The 17,915-nt window shown below is 37.7% G+C and overlaps 1 protein-coding gene across 1 annotated transcript in view; it reads left to right on the top strand.

The window, feature by feature from the left end:
* Positions 1-17,915, top strand: part of LOC306885879 (tetratricopeptide repeat protein 27-like) — a 98,585-nt gene that overhangs the window by 8,814 nt on the left and 71,856 nt on the right. Inside the window, exons 4-5 of the mRNA XM_079442673.1 lie at positions 4,297-4,437; positions 7,199-7,301. Coding sequence (XP_079298799.1) covers positions 4,297-4,437; positions 7,199-7,301 — 244 coding nt within the window. The remainder of the gene's footprint in view (positions 1-4,296; positions 4,438-7,198; positions 7,302-17,915) is intronic.

Below are 17,915 nucleotides of genomic sequence, written 5' to 3'. Positions count from 1 at the left end.
TGTGAAACAGGAAGCCATGGCTGGATAATTTCATGTTCATAATCACCCTAGAGTGCTCAAAATTGTGAATATGAATGGGAGTATACTTCAGAGATATTTTACTCTTAAGAATTTCTAGGGGTGCCAATAATTAGGATTAACAAAGCAGGTTAATTTTCACAGTCTTCTTTGATCATATTTACCAAGGGTTCCAATAATTCTGACCACAACTGTATGTGTGTGGGATGTATGTGTGTGTGATGGATGGAATGGAAGGAGATTGTGACTCTGGGCAGGTCAGTGCTCTGGATAATGAGTGTGTCGAGGGCTGCAGGGTTGCAAATGAAACCTCTTAGGGCTCCCAATTATGCAGAGGTGAAGAGATTGTTCTCCCTAATGCCCCACGGAGGCCTCATAGATCCCTGGAGAGGCACTGTGTGTGTAACACTTTCTGCTGTCTCACACCTTTCTAAAGCTGCTGATTTATCAGCCTTGTCCTAGAGAGCACAGGCCCTCTAAATTAGACTGAGAGAGATGGACGGACTGAAGGCACTTACCATCAGTAGGGCCTGAATGTAACAGGGCTCTAGACTCATTATTCCCACTGGTTGCACTTTTGCGACTAACTTTCTCAGTTGGTCGCACTAGCACATAATTTGGTCGCAACTTTTTATTTATTTTTTGCTACAACATTTGATTAATCAATGCATGCTGATGAACTTTTATCATAGTTTATAGTTATATGGTAACGAAAGTGTTCAACATTCAACCCGTTCTTTTTCATCAGTATTATTTGTGATTTCAATTTTGTGAACAGGAATTGCTTTTTTCGTGCGCTTTCACATTTGCGATCTTGGTGTCACGTTTTACAAGAAAAGATAATTGTCTGTTTTGCTCATCTATACACCTTTCACTTTTTAAGACTAAAATAGAAGATGGATTCATTGTTATTCTTAATTAAAAAGCACAATAACACAGTACGTTACAATGGCAGACTAGCTTACATAATATTTATTAACAAAAATGAATAAGACGAGGCATGGCATAGGACACATCACATGCTGTGGCGGCTCGTCTGGGGAGGCACAGCTTCCTCAAAATATTGAGTTATATATTGAAAATGGGAGGAAGACAATTTAATGTTTATAAAATTCACAAAAATTCTCAGAATGTGTATTTTTTTTTTTTTTTTTTGTAATTTCACAGCTGTAATACCATAAAATGTTACTGAAGTTGAAAAGCACTGCTTTTCTATTGCGAATGTGCCGAATATGCTGATGTAATTACAACCGCTAAGTGATCGAGAAGGGGAGGGGGGGGCGCTGAGCTCTCTAAAAAAAATTGGCCAATCAGCATCAAGTGTTCACTCAGTGCTGGGGAGTGTTGAAAAAAGAAATTTCACTGGTATATCAACCAATCATTATAGAGATGTAAATTACGTGATATTAATTTGAACGTCTCCCGCTGCGTTGATAATGTACTTATGATGAAAAAGAATGGATGAAACGCAATTGTCTCGAAACGCGCTCGAGAAACGGTATCTCTTCCGTGGCTCGGTACGCTTTCAATGTTTTTTTTTGTTGTTGTTTTTTTTTCTCTCATGCAAGAGACTGTTACGACATCACGTTGCATGTTTGACAGATTTTTATGTAGAGAGGGTGACTGCTCACCGCATTTAAAATAATTGATCATTCACGTTTTCATAACCGCTTGCCAACTTCAAAAACAAAACTAAAATGAAAACCTCTTTGAGAGCAAGGTGGCCCCCTGGTGTTTCGGGGGCCTTACGCAGCTTGCGTATTCTGCGTATAGGGAGGATCGGCTCTATTGGCAGTAGGGCTGCAACAACTAATCGATAAAATCGATTATTATCGATTATGAAAATCATCGACAACGATTCTCATTATCGATTAATCGGGTCTGCCCACAGTGCACGTCCAACTTCAGCTGGTTAGTCAAATTAAGGCACTGAATAATGCATTTCTATGGACAAAATGCATCTAAAAATAGTGGAGGAAACAGAATGAGATTCTGCCGGAGAAGCACGTGATCCAAGCTGCCCAAAACATGATAATTCTTTATTTTAAGCTTTAAGTTAATGCATAAGAGTAATGGCTTGCCCTGTCAGGCGCTTTGACAGATGCGTGTGCGTCCTCAGCGCAAAAACGTTCAGTTTACGGTCATATCCTTATCTATAAATGCCACAAATTCACGCGAGCATTTCCATTTTTGCATAAAGGTCCGTCCTGACAGTCTGTGTTAAGTTTAAAATACCTAATGAGCGGCGGGCGCGCGCACGCGCGTCAGACGGACAGAACACAGTAGAGAGGGAGACAATTAATAGGCTTTTCAGCGCAAACATATCCATTGTGCTGAATTATCTGTTGTTGAAAGTTAATTTAAGGTTTAAAATAAATTAAAATATTTTATGAGAGTAGGAACTTTAAAGGGATAACAGCGTGTAATTGTCTGTCTGAATATAAACATGAGACGCTCCATAACGGCCTTTTACAGGATAAAGAAATGACGAGGTGACTGTGATCAAAGTAGTTCCTGCAGAACATTACTCTTACCTGTTGGTTAACACTGAGTTTGTGTTTTTATTCGTCTTTATTATTATCTTTATTATTTAAATTTTTAATAGAGGTTTAAACTATATTCAATTTTTACAATGCTTAACAAATTTATGTAAGTTTAACAATGTGTTTATGTAAGGTTTGTGCCACTGCTGCTCTAAAGTAACAGTATTGGTGATAACCAAAATCATTTTTCGGCTTTCTGTACTGGTTAGTACTCCAATATGTGTAAGCTCTTTAGTAACAGTAGTAGGCTATTTTTAATGCTATAATATCATTATTGCTGTTATCTATGAAAGAAAACCAGAGCACTTATTTTTTTTTTGTATTTGTTATTTGAGTATTTTTTTTTTTCACGATACCCAATTGCAGTCAAAAAGTACATAAACAATACCAGCAAGAATGCAAGCTGTTATGAGGACATTTTTTATTATTATGTCCAATAAATGACAATAACATTTTTAAATTTAAACAAATTTTTGACAAATTTCTAAAATATGTTTTCTCTTTATTATGATAAGTGGTCTAATAAATTAAGCACTGTATGTTTTCATAGCATTCAGTTGTCACGTTTGTTTGAAGGACATTGGGCAGAATGTGGAATAGTGTTTTTTTTGGTCAATATTTTTTTAATCCGATTAATCGAAAGAATAATCGACCAACTAATCGATTATCAAAATAATCGTTAGTTGCAGCCCTAATTGGCAGGTATCCCCAGACCAATACAATTAGTGTGCCACCTATATTTTAAAACCCACTGATCACATGCTGTATTATATAGGCTACCGACTAATAAATTTCAGAATGTTTAGCAAACAATGAGGAATCAAATAAATAATATAAAAAAAAATTAAGGAAAGCCTCCATAGCGTAACGTGAGGTAAACAGCAAAGATAACAAGCTTTTCAAAACCAAAACAAAAAGAAAATTAAAATCAGCTGTCACTGACAGGACCTTCATGTTTTTTTTTTTTTTTTTTTTTTTCTACAAGAACACCAACATGTTCACCTTCTCTGGTTTAAGAAGCGGTCTTTTACTTTAGTTTGAAAACCAAATCCTCCGTTGCGCCCTGTGCCTAGAGCCCTGTGTAAGCCTCATAAAATTAATTCAATAAATATAACAAAAATAGGGCCTGAAACTCTTTTAAATTAAGTCATTTTGTTCTGTTGAATTAGTTTAATATGAATTTAAGAATTTGATATGTATTTATGACGAATCAGCAGGTTGTTTCATACTGCAGAAAAGTTAGATTGTGCAGAGGACTCATCTGGTTCCCGTGGTCCAGTTTGAGACTGCCTTATTTTGCAGTTTTTTTTTTTTAATAAACTTATATTTTCCATAAATTGAGAAATTTCATGAATTGATTACTTTTCTTCAATTTTTAGTAAGTGTTTTTAGTCTTGTCTTAAACTACGTTTTTAGTCTTTTGTTGTTTGTCGTAAACTACGCTATTTGTTTTGTCATACAGTAGATGAGAAAACTAGAATGAAGTTTGTGGTTTAATTAGTAATTTATTTACAGTTTAACTCAATACCATGGTTGTTGCAGTTTTCATTGTTATTGTAAAACAATGATAAATTGCTATTAGATGTCCCTCATACTGCGAGTTGTAATTTTCTCTAATCTTGTTTCACTTTTCTCTCTCGCGCTCTCTCTCTGCCTTTCCTCATTTATCTCTCTCTCTCTCTCTCTCTCTCTCACACACGCACGCACACACACACACACACACACACACACACAGCCTGCAGCCCTGAACACGGCTGTGTTGTCCAGTCTTCAGCTGGATGGAGAGTCTGTCTACAATCTAGTCTCCAACCCCCTCCTGCTGCTGCTGACCAGAGTCATATTCGTCAACTGCGGCGCCAAACTGGAGACCCTTCAGGTGAGATACACAATCACTTTTTGCACCACTGCAGGAATGCAGTAGAATTCACCTTGGTTTGGAACACAAGACAAAACATCCAATGCACTGCAACAGCAAGACAGTATAGCTTGACCTACCAAGTAGATAATATATATTGATTGGGGTTAATATCAAAACAAGATAAGGGAAACTGGTGTTATGGGCAAGGAGTGTTCTGCGGTTTACTTGAACAGTTACGCAATATGGCACTGTGTGTGTTGGTAATAAGGAACTGTCACTTTTTAATTTCTCTCTCATATGTTTGAGGTTGTTATTCCACGCTCCTGTGTGCATTACTGAGAGAGATGATGAAGAATTGTGAAGCTGTCAGACATGTTAAATTATGACCAAGGTTTCTTTTTTGTCAAGTCCTAACCCATAACACCGCAACGGATCATTAGACTGTTTGTGTTACTCAGTCCCATATTTATGTTATGAGTGTTTGTTTGTGTTGTTGTTTACAAATTTTTATATCCACATGGGAAAAAGTCCACTGTCTGGCTCATGAAAACACAAACAATGAAAGTACAGTTTTAACTTCTTCAGGTGGACCTGAAAAAAGTTATTATTTTCATTTCAGTGTTACACGATCCTTCAGAAATCATTCTAATATGCTGATTTAAAGCTCAAGAAACATTCTGCTTAATATTGTCAGTATTATCAAGAAACGTGCTGCTTAATATATTTGTGGAAATTGTGATGTTTTTTTTCAGGATTAGTACATTTTGTTCGAAAGCACAGCGTTTATTTGAAATATAATTTTTTGCAACATTATTAATGTCTTTACCTGTCACCTTTGATTAATTTCATCCTTCCTGAATTTAAAAGAGAAAATTCTTACTGACCTCAAACTTTTGAGTGGCAGTTTAGATTAGTAAATGTGTAGTAATAAAGCCAACAAGCTCCATGCATGACCAAAAAAAAGTGTCATAAAACAGCAAAAATCATCCATACAACTTACATAATTTAAGTTCTTCATAAGTCCTACAGTTGTTTTGTGTGAAGAACTGACTGATATTTAAAATGTTATTCTCAGATGTCACCTACCATGTGGCAATCAATGATTAAATACGGTTCTAAAACTGCTGATGGCTCATTAAAGCAAGAAAAGTAACATCCCAGATACCATTTCATTGCCATGCACAGTATAAACATGAATTATGCAGCCTACCTCCACAAGAGCAGCCTGTCGATAACGTCAGCGATTGATTCATTATACATTTAAATGTGCTTCCCACTTTCTCAGAAACCTTAAAAATCATCATTAGCAGAACTGAAGGTGTAGTTCTGTTTCATGTTGTCAGTCAGAATAGAGTTATTTCTGTGTAAGAGAGATGTGGCTCTCATGCATTCAAAATCACGAGTCTCACTGTTCTCTCTCAATGCAGTATAGTATAGCCTTAGTCTCTTGCAGTTACTTGGGTTTATTAAATTGTAAATATTAAACTGTTTATTTTCCCAGCAGGGCTTGCACTCTCTTACAGTATTATAACTGTGAAGCCATTGCACACGCTGTACCATGTGTTTTTTTTTTTTTTTTCATTCTGTGAATATTTATGTGGTAAGACAGGCGTTACTAATGCATTTATATATTTATTATTTCTCCTTGTACGACTACAAGCACAGGGATGAAAATATTTCTGCTGCGATTAGTTGAGCGAGAGGGAGCATGCCCCCCCATCCCCCCTTGCTTCATGTTCCAGAACGTTATTTCATTAGTGCAAGAACAAACAAACATAAACTCTGACCATTTACACCAGCATACAGATTGACTGTTTGTGTGGAAATAAGTTCGTAAATGCTTCTCTCTGAACATTACAGCTCGGCAAGTTTGTTTGCAAACACAGAATGAAGCCAGGTTCTCCTGTTTTGTTTCTTTTTAGAGTCATACGTGTTACAATGTGGATCCTTTTGTCTTTGACTGTGTAAAGGTCATTGCACACGGAGTCCGAAATTTTTGCACGTTAAAAAAATAAATACCTGACTTTGTGTCAATCACGTTTACACACTGCCTCAAACGTTCGTCTGCCATAAAAAAAATTTGGATCAGGTTCGAATTTTTTGCATTTTCGCATCTGTAGCATGCATTTGGATAGAAAAACGCACGCAAACATTTTGGACTCAGTGTGCAATGACCTTAACTCTGAGTGAAAGTGGACCACATTTACTCTCCAGTCATAAGGCATCAATGTTCCTTGTCTAGAACAGATGAACTAACAGTATGTTGTGTTAGGAAACTACAGTTCTTTTACAGTTAATTTCTTCAAACGTAAATGTCTATTTATAGGGAGTATCATGCTCGATTTGAATGTGTGTACTGTACACTACTGTTCAAGTTTGGGGTCGGTAAGGTTTTTGTTGAAAAATTATTTTAATATTGACCAGAAGAGACCGTTAAGGCATTTATAATTACAAAAGACTTTATTTTGAATAAAATGCTGTTCTTTTCAACTTTTGATTAATTTAAAAAAAAATACTATGTTTTCAACATATATTAAGCAGGAAAACCTTTGCTTGAGCAGCAAATCAGCATATTAGAAGGATCATGTGACACTGGAGTGTAATGGCTGCTGAAAATTCAGCTTTGGCACCATAGGAATAAATTTACATTTTAAAATGTTTTAAATTAAAAAGAGATTACTTTCAAAAACATAAATATTACCAACCACAAACTTTTGTAAGCTCTGTAGTGTAAATGTAACTTGGGTTCTTGTCTCTCTGTTTGCGTGTTTGCAAATAGCTGCTGCCTTGGTGGACACTGCGATATGTCAGTCTACATCAGCAGATACTAGAGGAGAGATCCCCACAGCTCTTCAACCTCGTGCTCAGCTGCATCGAGAAAGGCAAGAAAACACACACACTGTTACAGAATTCTTGTTACCTGAGATTGCAGTGCAGTAAGAGAATCCTGGAGGTAAAACTAAGGGTGTATTCACACTTGTCTTGTTTGGTTCGATTGAAACTAACTCAAGTTCGTTTCCCCTCTTGGTGCGGACCTTGGACAGGTGTGAATACAACAATTGCACTCGGGTGCGCACCGAAACAACTGCACCGAGACCCAGCTGAAGAGGTGGTCTCGGTCCGCTTCCAAATGAACTGTTTGTTTATGGTGCGAGTATGAACCGGCCTCAATCCGACCCAATTGCAGAAAGCACGCTCAGAAACTCACAGCTCACGCATATAGTGCTGTTGTTTGCATTTCAATAGCTTAAATGACTTGTTTTTGAACCGCAATGCTTAAAAACGCGTGCAAAGTTTTCGTGACCATGATGCACAGCAACGTGACATGAGTGCACTAAATAGGCTAAAGCTTGCTGCAAAGCCCCAGCAAAAGTTACAATGAATGTGTCTTGGGGAAATGGTAAGGAGATATTTGAATTATTTATTAATAAACCATTTTTTCTGAGTCAGTGTCACAAAGATGAAGTTAAAAATCCTGACTCGCCGTCTCCCCATTGGACGCGCCGAAAGAAATGCATCTTTACTGATTACATAATGAAAGAGTTTTTGTTTTGGATATGAATTATTTCGTTTTGTCTGTAAGGAAAATATTCACTGAGTTTTGGTTAATTTCTGTGAAGCACTCCCGTTCAAGACCAGGACGGCAAGCGCATCCTGTTAGTTTTCTTTTCTTTTTTAGAAAAGCACAACGTTTTCTTGATATTTTGAGTGCACACAAATAAAAATAGAACCTTTACAGTTCCGAACAATGTATTATTCTTACCTTTTATGAGCAACAATTACGGTGTATTTAATTTGTTTCCACTGATGTCCTGAAGTGCGCTTCAGCTTCCACTCTCGGCATTAACCACTGGATATGCGCCTAATAGCGCACGTTTATCTAGGTTAAATGTTTAAACCTTTTAAACGTTTAAATGTTTTAAACATTTTGATATGCTTTAAGTATTTTTATATCTATAGATTTTATTTTCAGCAAGTCATAATTACATCGTATGACATTCTCATTTGATGCTCATAGGTTTCTTCATATTGCGTTAGTATCTGATAACACCAAATCAGTAAAAGAATAAAAATTGCACTATGAAACATCTCCATGATTAGCCTGTTTTTGCACTTCCTGTTTTTCCCTGCTTGAGAATTTTTGTCCAATGAATTGATGACCTTCGCACACGTGTGGTTTTGTTGACAATTTCTGGTTCATTTGCAAAAAGGGCAGTGTGAAAGCGAACTGCACCAAAAAAAAAAAAAAATCAACATTCTATTTTGTCCGGACCAAAGCAAGTGAACTAGCGGACTTTCCTGGTGTGAATACACCCTAAATAATTCCCTATTCTTCAAAAGATTTTTGGGAACCTCTTTATTAGGCAGGGGAGCTGAAAAAAGCAAAGAAGAATGGAAGGCACTTTGTTCTATTGCTAACCAGGAGGGAGTGTCTGCTTGAACAATGCCTGGAAAAGAATCCTGCCAATACATTTAAAATTCATTAGTATTACTGCCCAGTAATACTAGTGAAAGTTAGGCAAACCCAGACCCCCCAAATGCTTAGGTTTATGCAAATGAGTCTTGGATATACAAGCATTTTTAAAACCCCATATGAAAGGCGTAATAATGGAGTCAAGAGTTTTAAAGAATGATTTGGTTAGGAAAACGGGTACATTTTGAAAAAGATATAAGAATATCGACAGGCTCACCATTTTAACTGCATTGATGCAGCCGATCATTGATATGGAGAGTGATCTCCATCTTTCTATGTCCTGCTTCAGGTTGTCTAGTAGCGTGATTTAATTTAACTAAATCCTTTGGATTCTTAGGGACAACCACACCAAGGTATTTTATCATATCCGGAGCCAATTTAAATGGCATACTCTGCATGAAGACTGAATCTATATGGTTGCCAATGGGCTTGAATTCGCGCTTTTGCCAATTAACAGAATAGCCTGAAAAGTTACTGAATGAGTTTAATAAATCCAACAAGGGTGGAACAGAGTGCTCTGGATCTGAAAGGTATAAAAAAAGTCATCGGCATAAAGAGATATGATATGATCTACCTGACCTATGCTTAAGGGCGGAATCTGCGGATGGTGTCTAATAGCAATTGCCAAAGGTTCTATGGCAATGGCAAACAACAGGGGTGAAAGTGAACACCCCTGTCGTGTGCCCCTATGCAACTCAAATTGTGGCGATCTATCAAGATTGGATCAGAGGATATCACCTGGACCACCAACACCATGTCACTCTCCAAAAAGGCACAACAGCGCCTACACTTTCTCTGCCAGCTGAAAAGAGCAAGTCTCCCTCCACCCATCCTCACTACATTCTACAGAGGCACCATTGAGAGTGTGCTGACCAGCTGCATCACTGTCTGGTACAGGAACTGCAGTGCTGCTGACCGCAAGACCCTCCAGCGGACAGTGAACACAGCTTCAAAGATCATCGGTGCCCCTCTCCACTCCATCCTGGACATTTTCCTTACACGATGCTCCAGCAAAACCAACAGCATCGTGAAGGACTCCACCCATCCCTCCCACAGTCTCTTCCAGCTCCTATCATCAGGAAGACAGTACCGGAGCATCAGAGCCCGCTCCGCCAGACTGCTCAACAGCTTTTTCCCCCAGGCTGTGAGAGCCCTGAACTCAATCACCCCACCCCCTCTGAAACCCCATGCAAACCCCTATCTCCTGAAACATGGACTGCGTGTACACAATCCCACAAAAGACTCAGCAATATATGCATGTTTACATGCTCAGGCACTACAAATCATCCTGCTCTGTTCCCCAACCAGCTGCTTGACTCAAAATGTCTCTCTTTGCACATGTGCAGTATTTGTGAAGCATTCGTATAGTTTGTATTTTTTTATCTTTTTTTTTTAGTTTGTAGAGGGTAAATAGCATGACATTTCGTTCCATTGTATGTCCCCACATGTAGCGGAATAACAATAAAGCTCGACTTGACTTGACTTGAAGATTAGTTAAAACAGATGCACATGAGGATACGGCATACTGAACCAAGACGAAAACCTATCTCCTAAATTAAATTCTTTAATAGTAGTTAAGATATATTTCCATTCCACTTGATCAAAAGCTTTTTCTGCATCTAATGCAATAATTGCCAATTTAGAGAGAGATTTTTGTTTGGAATAGATTAGAAAACGTCTGACATTTGAAAAAGGAGAATCTATAAGGGACAAAGCCGACCTGGTCGGGGTGAATAATAGTTGAAATACATTTGTTTAATCTAGTTGCCAAAATTTTGGTGAACACTTTTAAATCAGTTTTAAGAAGAGCAATTGGCGAAGTAGAGAGAAGGAAATTTCTGCTTACAAAAAGAATGATTGAACATCCGCAACATAAGGGGTGCAATTTTACCAGCATATTGCTTATAAAATTCGATACAAAAGCTGTCAGGGCCAGGAGCCTTCCCGTTAGGGAAGGCATTAAACGCATCCAGTATCTCTTGAATAGTAATGTCGACATTTAACATTTCCTGGTCAGCCTCACTTAGTTTTGGAAGGAGAAGCGAATGAAGAAAGTCTACAATAGCCTCCGAAGATACAGATGTCTTGGATTTGTACAGATCTGCATAAAATTCCATAAAGAGATTATTAATGTCCTTTGGATTAGTCAAAATTATACCATCTTTAGCAGCATAATATTGAATTGATATGTAAGTATACAAACCCCTTAAGTGCTGAGCTAATAGTTTATCTGGTTTATCCCCAATCTCGAAATGTCTTTAATTTTTAACAACGTCTTGTTCACCTGATCCAAAGTAATCTTATTGTATTCATATTTAAGTGACATAATATCATTTCAGACACATGAGTCTGCGGTATCCCTATATAATTTTTCCAGTTGGGTAAGACGGGCATCTATCTCCACTAAGCGTTTTTGTCATAATTTCTTGAGTCAATAGTAAAGAAACTCAATGTCCCCTCATTACTACTTTAAACGTTTCCCATAACACAGAGTCAGAAACATCATCTTTATCATTGATCTCAGTAAATTCTCTATAAAATAAGAAATTAAATTGAAAAGCATATTCAGCTGTAAAATAAATAAATATTAAACCAGTAATATCTATAAAAGGTTAACATTAGTGCTGTCAATCGATTAATAAATAATTAATCGCTCATTTTTTATGTAATTGTGATTAATTGCATATTGATATTTGTTATCATAACTTCACAGTGAAACTCCAAATTAATGTAGAAACAACAAAAGATGGTATTTTAAATACGGTTTAATGGCATTTTTTTCACTAAGTAGCCTACTATTAATGAAGGTCAGTATCATTGATACCAATAATTTTACTGCTATCTCTATTAAATTCATTTTCCCTCAATTTTAGCCATTAATTATTGCCATTCAACATTACAGTATAATTGAAAGCCATTATTTTTAACACCTAATAGGCTCTGAAAAAAATAACAACTTTTATTTTGTGAATTTAAAACAGTCTTTACATTTAACTATAAATTGTGTAGGCCTATAAACTATGAAATTAATACAAATTAACCTTTATTCAAATCACAAGTTCATCAGCGACTAGAGCTGAGTGATTTCTCCTTTCTTTTGTTCTTTGATTTCCATCAGTGACAGACTTCATCAGGTTTCACTTTAAAAGCAGTGCTATCTCTTTAAAACCTGATGCACATGACACTGATCTGATACACACTTTCGCTTTTCTCCCAACATTTTCCGATCATTTAGGACTCATTTAAGACCGTGTTTACGAGGTAACTCGCCATAACTGCGCATTTTAACATAATTGTGCGTTTTTGTCTGTGCAGCGTTCAAACTTAACTATTCCATTTGATAATCAACTTCGAGTCACTGTGCTATTTCTCGCTAGAAGATATGACCGATAGTACTGTCATTATACTCTAAACTAGAGTTGCGTATATCTCATAATCCCCTCACACGAGCGCTTGTCAATGCTGCTGTCTATTGATTTTGTGGTCTCCGGTAGATTGTTGTTGTTGATCGTCTTTTCTTTTTCGGCTGTGAAACAATGTCCCGGGCCAGTGTTGCCACCTTGTGGGCAAACTAATTAGAAGAAAAACAATTCGATGTGTGTGCGACTCTTCCCCCGGGCTGGATGAAGATGATTGACGGGCCAGATTAGGCCAGCGGGCCGCCAATTTAATAGCCCTGATTTAGAGTCTATAAAGAAATAATCTATTCTTGAATGTGATTTATGGACATGAGAAAAGAAAGAGTACTCCTTATCAACAGGATGGTGTAGCCTCCAGATATCAACAATATTCAATGACTTAAGTAAGATGTTTAATGACTGATGTACAGTTAAGTGAAGGATCTGAACGAACAGCAAATTTATCCAAAACCGGATCCAATATGCAGTTAAAGTCGCCACCATCTATAAAATGAGTATCGGTAAGAGACAGTAGAAAATTGAAAACCTTACGAAAAAAGCCGGATCGTCGTAATTAGGGGCATAGAGATTTAAAAAAGTAAAATGTTTGGAGGCAATTAAACCATTGACAAGAACATAATGAACGTTAGGGTCTGTTAACGTGGATATGTTTAAACAGAACTGAATTACGGAACAATTGCAACACCTCTGGCCCGACATGAAAAAGTGGATTGAAAAACCTGGGAAATCCAAACGACGTTAAACACTGACTACAAACCAAGCGGTATAAAAAAAACCATATATACAGTGGCGCCAAAAAGTGACATAAAGAGCAGCAGTTTTACAAATACAAAACAAAAAAAAAGAGAATGCCTAAGGCTGAACTGCACCTCAAATCCCTTTTAAACATTTAAATTTGAACGAAAAAAAACAAGTCGGTCGTCAAATAAAAATACAATGAATGCTCTGTGACACACCATAGTTATGCAGACTACGTGGAGTTGTCCTCAACTGTGATAGTCAACAAAAGCTTGGGCCTTCTCAGCGGAGTCAAAAACATATTTAGATGAGTTGTGAGTCACAAGAAGACTGGCAGGGAAGAGCAACCCATGACAAACATTAGCCTCCTTGAGCCTTTTCCTCACGTTGTTGAAAGCTTGGCGCTGCTTCAGAATCTCAGAGGTGAAGTCGGGGAAGATGAGAGTGCGCGCTCCATTGTATATCAGGGGCGAAGACAGCCGTGCAAGACGTAGAATCTTCTCTTTATCAGGATAGTGATGCAGTCTGGCCACCATCGTCCGAGGGTGGGATCGTGCGTTACCAACCGGGTCAATCTTCAGAGGTTTTGAAAAGTTACTGGCGCCAAGGATTTGCACAAGGAAGTCTGCAACAAACTGAGTCGGGCGGCCCTCCTCCACTTTTTTGGGCAGACTGATAATCTTAATATTCTGCCGCCGCGAGCAATTTAGATGTCAGGGATTTGCATGTTTCGAACCAGTCACGACAATGAGCCTCAAGTTCAGAAATATAGCCCTCGTAATCTGCACTAGCCCTTTTCCAGTTCCGTAACTTGTGAAGTAACTTCCGACAGCGAGGCCAATGTCAGAGACGGCGTAGATTTCAAAGAATCTAACTTTTCATTCATGGAGCCATTCATTGATTTGATAGCCTTCATAATGTCAGCGAGATTAACAGGGTCTGTGGAGTTAGCGGCGGCCTGTGCGTCGTCTGACTGACAGGCGCCCTGTCCTGTTCACCTGCATCCTCAGTTGATTTGTCTCCTTTCTTTGATTTGGGCTTAGTCATGCCGTATGCGATGGTAATGAGCAAACTTTAACAATAAAATTATTGGTGAAAATAAGGTATTATCAAGGGAAATGAAGAGCACAAAAAAACACGTCTACTCCATGTGGTACTCACTAGCACCCCCCTCGATTTCAGTACAATCTTGAAATACAATGGTGTAATTGCTTAGCATGGTAAAGCAGTCAGCATCATCAATATTTTTATTTGTGGCAGTTGAATAAAAAAAAGAAAAAATATATTTTGCAGTATCTATTGCAGTGTAATTTTTTAAAACTGACTTAAGACTGGGGTGTGGGCTTTTTATTGGAAAAAGTCCTTGGGGGTTGGGGTGGGGGGGTGGGCTGGATTGGAATCAGAAGCGTTTAACAGGATTTCAGATTTCTTCACGGCTCAGATCCTGACGTCACTTCAGTTGCTGAAGGCACATGTCAGCGACGTGAGATGCTCTTTAGCAGAGAGATGACACAGCTGTCAGCTTTTATTAAGTGGGTCATTTCTAAGGAAGCTCATGTCAACTCGGGGGTGAGGTGGAGATTCAGGCTTTGTGTGTGCGTTTTGGAGTTGTGTGTGTTTATTTCTCTGCGGTGACAGTGACAGCTTTAGTATGAGCTGATGATGTCAGCACTTTGAGTGCGAAATGGAGACGCAGTGACGCACCAAAGGTGGAGTAACTTTGTTTCACAATGCTTGTGATCTGAGTGTTTCGTTGGCTGTATTGGATCAGATTTTGCTTTCTGCAGACCAAACCAACTCCCAATGATCGTGAATTATGAACCTTGTGAAAAAATGACTGTACATTTTAGGACCCTCCCAACGGGTCTACATGATAACCACTTAAAAACAGCAATGAGGATTAACAACAGTAGAGTTCTATAGGTTGACCTTATGAACCTAAACATCCCAAAATGGCAAAAATCAGGTTTCTTCTAGGTTTATTTTTTGTTATATTTCAGTATGCCATTGAAAATCTCATCAAGTGTGCATTTCCCTTTGGGCTAATTCATTACTTCTGTTCATTTGTTGTTCGTTTCAGAAGGATTTGGATTTTTAGGAACAGGATTTCACACTCATCAGGATTATGTCACCTCTGACTTAACATAACACGACACCCTTGTGTCAGACGGCCCTCCTTCAAACCTCACACACAGTCAAGGTTAATGACTGTATTTAATTACTCCATATGGATGTGTTTGACAACTGTGTTCAAAAAGCTTGGGTCAGTAATATTTTTAGGTTTGCTTGCCTGTTTTTTTTTTTTGTTTTTGTTTTTTCCGTTTCTGTTGCAAATAAAACTTGTAAATTTTTTCAGGATTCAAAAGAACAAGTTACCACAAACATATTAACCAGCATACCTTTTGTCAAAATTGATATAAGAAATGTTTCTTGAGCACCAAATCAGCATATTAGAATAATTTTTGAAGGATCACGTGACACTGAATTGACACACATAGCCTCTATCTCAAAGAGCTGATTGGAAGTCATTCGGTTGCTCAGATAATAAAAAAGCCTGGGCAGAGGACAAAGTTTAATGTTGTCGTTAGGCTGCTTACTTTATATTTATTCAGTCAAGATTGAAAATGCTATGAATTGCAAATGAATCAAACTATTCAACATCCTGATGAAATTAGAAGGTCTCAGCATCAAACATGAGGCAGTACTTTACTTTTAATACTTCGTAAACTGAAGCATTTGTTGTAGATGTCCTTGAAATGGTGTCTGAGGGGAAAAAAGGGAGTCAAAGATTGCATTGCTTTAGTGGCAGGATATAGACCCGTTCCTCTGAAGAGTTTTGGATGTTAATGTGGATTCACCAGGGAATCACAGACCAAATGATGAGCTCTGCAGCAAAGCAGCATCTTAATTGGGTTCCTGTGCCTTCGGAATGAGTTTCCTGTGCTGCCTTTTAATCAGACACGCATCAGCTACACCCCAATATAGATAATCAGCGGAGATGTTAAGATGCAATATTTACAAGAGGATACAGGCGATAATTCTCTCTTGTGTTGGTGCGTGGATCTGCTTCAAAAGACCCCAACAATCATGCCTGTCTCTCATGGCACGCAAGGCTGAATTTGCAGAATGATGTTATATTTGTGAAGCTTTCAAAACTGGAATAACACCTCACTGAGGTGTGTTGTCAGTTCCAGTATTGACTGCCAAAAGCATTCACTGTCCTTCACAGAGAGTTGTCGGGAATTTAGGGGATCGCCAGGGACTCACTTCAGCCGACACGCTGACTGCCGGGCCTTTTGTGGTATTTTTATACCGTTTTAGGTGGAAAAAACATTCAGTTGAATATCTGGACGTGGACGACACGAGGTAGTGCAGGACTAATGCTCTTTAAGGTTTCCATGTCTTCGTTCATTCTTTAATTTCAAGTACAGCTAGGTCTGTGGTTTTCAAGTTATGAGAACTCATATTTTTGTGGGAAATTGAAATCTCATGTCTACCAAATCAAACCTGGCATTTAGACAATACATTCTGGTGCCTATGAAGTTTCTGTTCCGCTCTCTATATTTGACTTGGAGTGTGATGAGCTTTTTGCATACAAAGATGTTCTTGCATATGTATAGATTCGCTATACTTTGGTGGCTGAATACAAGGTTTTATATGAGTAATGAATAATGATTCTTTCAAACTGTTCCTGACATCCTGTATGTCGCATAACTTTAGCAGACAAGTCGTATGGACAATTTCACTATACCCATTTTAGATAAACTAGTTTTTAAACCTTATTCAGCTTTTTTTTGTGCTCAGCAGGAAGACAAAATTAACATAAGGGTGAGTAGATTACAAAAGTGTAATTTTTGGGTGAATTATTCCTTCATTATCAGAGCAATGTGTTTGTTTCTAATTTTTAAAGCCATTTTCTCGGTTATGGATTTTTGCTATGTTAATTAAAGTTTAATTTGCCTTTCATTTTAAACAAAACAGTGAGTAGTACGCATCCAGTCTTTTTAAATAGAGCTTTTTTCATTATTTAGCAGAAGCATTGACAAAGTTGAAAGTAAATGGCAAAAAGCTCATTTTACTTTGGGAAAACTTTTTGCAACAATTTGATCCATTATTCAGAATGTTCAGGTTGCAAAATCTGAAAAGTATTGATTAGCATTCATAAAAAGGGGTCTTATTTTCTAGTCTTAAAGAGGGCTTGAAAAAGTAAAAAAAAAATCAATCTAAGGACCGCTGCCTTGTATGGAACCAATCAGCTAAAAGTCAGGGGAAAATGTATTTTTGTGTTTTGACAGAGCATCTCTCTAAACCTGAATGCCTGCAGAGTTGTAAAATTAGCATTGACTAACTGCTAGTTCATGGATTACTAACACTGTGAAGCAGAGTGTATCGACCAGCAGGAACAAACAATATCTAATATTCGCTTCACAAAAAAACGCAGTCTCACAAACGAGATTAATTCCTCTCCAACTGCTCGAACGTGACCTGTGTGCCTTGCTTGGCTTTGTGCAATCCAATTGAATCAAACAGTTTAATCCAATTCTTGTCTAGAGATTTGATCACTTTATATGATGAACCGATTTAATCTAAGCTTTTATTTGCATCTAAACAATGGTGCACACACATACTTGGAGCACATCACATGAAATAAACTAAGAATATCAAATGTGCATGTTAAGCACAAGAGGCAATGAGGTTTGTTGGCGCACAAGCTTCTGTGTTTACAATATGTGAATCATTCCATTTACATTATGCTTAAATTAAAACTATTCATTATAGATAGATAGATAGATAGATAGATAGAGATAGTGATTTATATTTCTTCAAGACTTGGATTAAAATCAGAAAGCGCTTTATTGCCATGT

The sequence above is a fragment of the Barbus barbus genome (genome assembly GCF_936440315.1).
Source record: "Barbus barbus genome assembly, chromosome: 20".
NCBI classification, from domain to species: domain Eukaryota; kingdom Metazoa; phylum Chordata; class Actinopteri; order Cypriniformes; family Cyprinidae; genus Barbus; species Barbus barbus.
This window is presented reverse-complemented; position numbering and strand designations above follow the sequence as displayed.